At 37.5% G+C, this 5176-nt stretch overlaps 1 protein-coding gene across 1 annotated transcript in view; it reads left to right on the forward strand.

Moving 5' to 3' along the window:
• The first annotated feature begins 364 nt into the window (after positions 1-364).
• Positions 365-5176, forward strand: part of LOC107677069 (28S ribosomal protein S22, mitochondrial-like) — a 6638-nt gene continuing 1826 nt past the window's right edge. Inside the window, exons 1-7 of the mRNA XM_016471855.1 lie at positions 365-624; positions 1064-1200; positions 1422-1586; positions 1857-2000; positions 2083-2166; positions 2347-2492; positions 3068-3176. Of these exons, the coding sequence (XP_016327341.1) occupies positions 387-624; positions 1064-1200; positions 1422-1586; positions 1857-2000; positions 2083-2166; positions 2347-2492; positions 3068-3176 (1023 nt within the window). The 5' untranslated portion in view covers positions 365-386. The remainder of the gene's footprint in view (positions 625-1063; positions 1201-1421; positions 1587-1856; positions 2001-2082; positions 2167-2346; positions 2493-3067; positions 3177-5176) is intronic.

Consider the following 5176-nt stretch of genomic DNA (forward strand, 5'->3'; position numbering starts at 1 on the left):
ATCTTGTGCCGACTACACTGACTTGAACACACCTGACGTCGTAATTACGACTTGTCAACTCCTAAGTAAGAACGTCCCAGGAGGACTTGAACGCAGCATTATGTACTATTTAAGCAGTGAAGCAGAGACTATTGAGCATGTACTTCTACATTGTGCAGTATATACAAAAGAAAGAGAGGAGTTATTTAAGAAACTGAGGAACGTAGGAGTAATTAATTTCACTATATCAAATCTTTTAAGTTGTGCCTCAGGACAGACATTCTTAGTTATTTGAAGATAACAGGATTAGAAAGTAGAATTTAAATCTCATATCAATACTACCGGTTGCTTTATTTATTTAAAGTGTTTTTTTCCCCCTTTCTCCCTCTTTTCCCTCTTTCCCGTTAATGCTTCACACTCCAGTCCAGTTGGTGGCGGTAATACACCATAAGTTGGCTTGTCAACCGCCATTAAATCGTACAAGAAGAAGAATAAGACGTCGCCGCGATATCATTCACAGCATGGCTACGTTCAGTTTCACAAGGTGCTTAGTAAGGTCTTACTTTTGCGTTAAATGTGTAGATCATGTGCAAACGCGTTTGCAGACTACTACGCGAATGTTCTGTGTATCAGCATCACGCAGCAGTAAGTATAGTAAATGTGTACTGTAAATGTGACGTTAATGGTTATATGCTTCACAAGAGTGTAGAGTTGACCTTGTATATCACGTTTAATGTTTTAATGTCTCATGTGGCTGCTAAACATAAACATAAATACTAAACATGAAACATGAAAAGGTATTCTTATTTGTCAATTAAATGTTTTGATTTCATATTATTCTTTTAAGTTCCTTTGAGTGCCATGTAAATACTGTGCTGTGAATATGATAATGAAGTATATAAATAATATGGTATATTTCAAAGTAACATTTTATTACCAAGAGAAAACATACAGTAACTGTTCCATGCAACCACAGTACGTTTGAGTATAAGTGTAATTTCAGTCGATCAGTGTTTATTGATTTATTATATTTTATTAATTTTTTTGTCCCTTCTTCTTCCAATCTTCGTGGATGTACATAAAGCTCAGTTCACAGATACAGAGGTTCAAGATATTCTGACCAAAATCACAGGTCTGGACCTGAAGAAAGTGTTCCAACCCATAAGACAGCAGCTAACGCCACCTAAATACAAGCTTATGACAGACACAGAATTAGAGGAGGTGAGAGTTTTCATGACGGGTTGGGATTCATGATGGGATGGAATTTGTGAGATGATGGTTATGATAGGATGGGGTTAATGAGGGGCTGAGATACATGATGAAATGGAAAGAGATTCAGAATGGCGTTTGGTAATATCATGAGATTTATGGTGTGATTGTACAGTTATGCTGCAAGAAAAACTGCAGACTTAATTAGGTTCATGTGTTCTGCTGCCGAGCAGGCAGTGCGTAAGGCAGAGGAAGAGGCGAAACATCTGCTGAAGATGCCACCGGTCCTGCCTGAGAGGAAGCCTGTAAATGATGTGCTCTCTGAAGATCAGATGCTAGAAGGCATGGACACTGCTAAATACGTCTTCACCGACATCAACTTTAACGTCCCGCATCGAGTAAGAAAAAGGCATTGTGACCAAGTTTATCGTGTCTGTGTTGTGTATACTTTCAGTTTACATTTATTGAACGTTCCTGTTGTTCTAGGGTAAAAACTCGATAAGGCAATACTTTTTTATTTACTGTACTTTCTTGGTAATTTTCTGATCTTTTAATGCAATTTCAGACAGAACTTTTTGTGTGTATACATACAGAGGTACTGTGTTATTTCTTACCCATCTTATCTTTCTTACTGTTGGAATTTTGTTTCTCTCACCATTATTCTAAAGGAAAGATTTATAGTTGTGCGAGAGCCCAGTGGAACCCTAAGAAAAGCAACATGGAATGAGAGAGATAGGATAATACAAGTTTATTTCCCCAAAGAGGGTCGCAAGATCACACCACCACCCATTTTTAAGGAAGAAAACCTTAGGGTATGGAATGTGCAAAAGCTGATTAAGTCTTATCGATTTGCACATGTATTCATTTCTGACAAGTGTGGCCTTCTTTCTACAGGTGGTCTTTGAACAGGATAGACACGAAGATGTGCTAAACCAATGCGTTGTCCAATTTGAGCCAGACTCTGCAGAATTTAAGAATGTGAGTTGCTGACAGACAGATGTATAGAAGTCAGGATTGGGCGATAAGCTGTACCAGTGCATGAAAACATGCTATTCTGAGTTTTTTGGATAGCGCTCTGGTTACTTCACTTATTTTCTGTATACTTCAGTGGAAATAGTTGTGGTAGAACTGATTAATAATAGTTATTTGGTCTTGTAGGTGCTCATGCTGACCTATGAGGACATTGAAAAGCATGGGAAATACGATCTGCTCAGATCTACACGGTTCTTCGGTGGTTTGGCCTGGCATCTGGTTAATGGCCGGCGAATCGATGGCCTTCTTGTGGACATGTTGCAGAGAGACCTGTGAGTATGTGTGAGAAAAAAGGAATTATCTGGGTTCAGTGCATAAGCAGATGCAGTCAGTTTCCACAGGAAAAAAAATTAATAAAAAATTTTCACTCAGTTTTTAAAAAATAACGAAAACATACTTGGAGTAATGCATTTGCATTGAAAGTCTATTGGACAAGTGTACCGGAGGGTTTAAAAGCAGAAATTAATCTTGTATTTTTGACATGGTTTATGCCATAGAAATGTTTATTGTTTGTGTTTTTGAAGTGTGTCATCAAGTGAACATTATTGCATCGCTGATATAATTCCAATGGGGAAGAGTTTGCTCCATGTAAAATGTGCTTTATAAATAGTTACTTTCTGGTATTCTTGCATGTATCAATCATATTAAAGGAAAATGAAGAAACCACAAACGAAGCAAGATGAGTGAACATCAGTAAAGTTTGGAGGGAGCTTCAGTCTTTAAAGCTCTTGGCAGTTTTTGATTCGCTGGCATCGCTCACAGCTCCTTTAATTTCCATTTAATTATGTATTGTGTTGTGAGAAGTCTGGTTGCTTTGCATGATGATCATGTGTTGTCATGGTTACAGAATGCAGGATGCGGTGAGGTTGGTGCGTCTGTTTAACTTGGTTCATCCTCAGAGTGAGTCTGCACAGCATGCTCAAAGACAACAGGCCACTGACCTGGACCTGCTCAAGGTGAATACATATTGCAACAGTCTTCAGAGGTTCTTTGTGTATATCAATTCCACATCTGTTACTGTGACCACAAATTTGAACTACAGTTCAAACAACTACATATAATGGTTTGCAGTTTTGGTTTTCTATTACCATTTCTTACTGATACTGTTAATTAATGTGCCTGAAAAAATGTCATATAGTTACTGTGAGCTCCCGTGACCTCATATATGCACATAGGCCTGTTTTTACAAAAAACATTTAGGCTGTATTTAAACTGCGAGCCATTTCTTTTTTTTTAATATGTGTAAGTTAGGGCTGTCAAATAATCCAATTAAAAAATTCTAGGTTCAGGTTCCTGTTATGATTACACATGTAATCATAAATATATCGAATCTCCAAATGTATGTATGTAAAGTCCAATTGTCACTGATATCTAACTATTAACTATGACTTTTGCCTCAGTAAACTCCACATTTGCTGCTTATTAATAGTTAGCAAGGCAGTTGTTAAGTTTAGGTATGGGGTAGGTTTAAGGGATCTAAAATATAGTCATGCAGAAAAAGGCATTAATATGTGCTTTGTAAGTACTAAACAGCCAACATAATAATACATTTAATTAATAGTGAGAATTGGTCCTTAAAATCAATCAGCTCAGAATCTAACAGTGCATTGTTAATTAGAGCGCAAGTTTATCCACAAATATACTAAAATATTTACTCAAGTAGCACTGTTTAGCCATGCCATTCAGTTCACATACCTGCAGAAGAGATCAACAGAGCCAGTCAGCAAAACTCTGGAGCTGTTCAGACTCTGTTGAAAAAAAAAAAAAACACTCTTACAATAATGATATGTGCTTTTGACAACTCTGGAAACGGGGAATGAGGGGTCAGGCCCAGGGTACATCACTTCCCATTAGCCTGTGGTTAGACCTTTAACCCATGCAAGGATGTCATTCAGAGTGAATGAAGTAAAGAAGGGCAAAAACATTCTTGCCGAATTTTGAGATGCCACCAGTAATTTGCTAGAGAAGGTGGAGTGACAGGTTTTAATGTGTGTGTAAGAGAGGGTGTGTATCTTAAATTATTTGAAAGGAAATAGGAAAGCATGGTAGATTTGATGAGAGGCCACTGTTTAGTCACGGTTCCTGCTTAGTGCACACTCCACTCAACCCTGCCTTATGTCACACTGACCCTTTAACCCCTGTATCAGGAAGTCAAGCCGGTTGATGTATCCGGCTCAACTTCAGAGGTGCATTCAGTGCTTTTTTTTTCCCTTAAATTTTACACACAGAAATAAACAGCACTTTTGAGAAATATCATTTAAATGATTTAGACTCACATGAGATGAAGACTCTGAAAGCTGTTCTAAAAGCTGTTTACATTACCAAAAGAAAGAACAATGTAAAGAATAATTAATTAAATAAAGAATAATGTTCCTGTGGCTCAGTGGTAGCGCATTGCGTTAGCAAGCGCAAAAGGTCCTGGGTTCAATTCCCAGGGAACACGCATACTGGTGAAAAATGTATAGCCTGAATGCACTGTAAGTCGCTTTGGATAAAAGCATCTGCTAAATGCATAAATTATTATTATTATTATTAAAGATGTTGTAAATGTAAACATTCCATGTGAACCAACACCAGTTACTACCAGGGTTATCATCGTTAACTAAAACTAAAAACACAAAATTCATTACTTGAAATAAAATAAAATGAAAAAATAAAAGTTGGCAATGCAAAATGTCTTATTTTCATTTAAGTACTAAAGTAAAGTAGGAATGCTAAAGTACCCCCTATATATATATATATATACTGTACATACATATACATACTGTAAGGGAAACAGGTCAATTTAGCTCAAAGGGAATCATTTAAGATTTCAGAATCTGGAGGTACTTGCTTGCCTGTGAAAGGTGTTCCCTTCCTTGTCTGGTTGCCGAAAGGGGTTTCCCGAGGTTGCTGATTGGCTAGAAGTTCAGTCTTGGGAAGCCAGTGGTTGGGCGTTGGCTGACGACGGGGGGTT

The sequence above is a fragment of the Sinocyclocheilus anshuiensis genome, unplaced genomic scaffold (genome assembly GCF_001515605.1).
Source record: "Sinocyclocheilus anshuiensis isolate Anshui unplaced genomic scaffold, SAMN03320099.WGS_v1.1 scaffold24, whole genome shotgun sequence".
Taxonomy (NCBI): Eukaryota; Metazoa; Chordata; class Actinopteri; order Cypriniformes; family Cyprinidae; genus Sinocyclocheilus; species Sinocyclocheilus anshuiensis.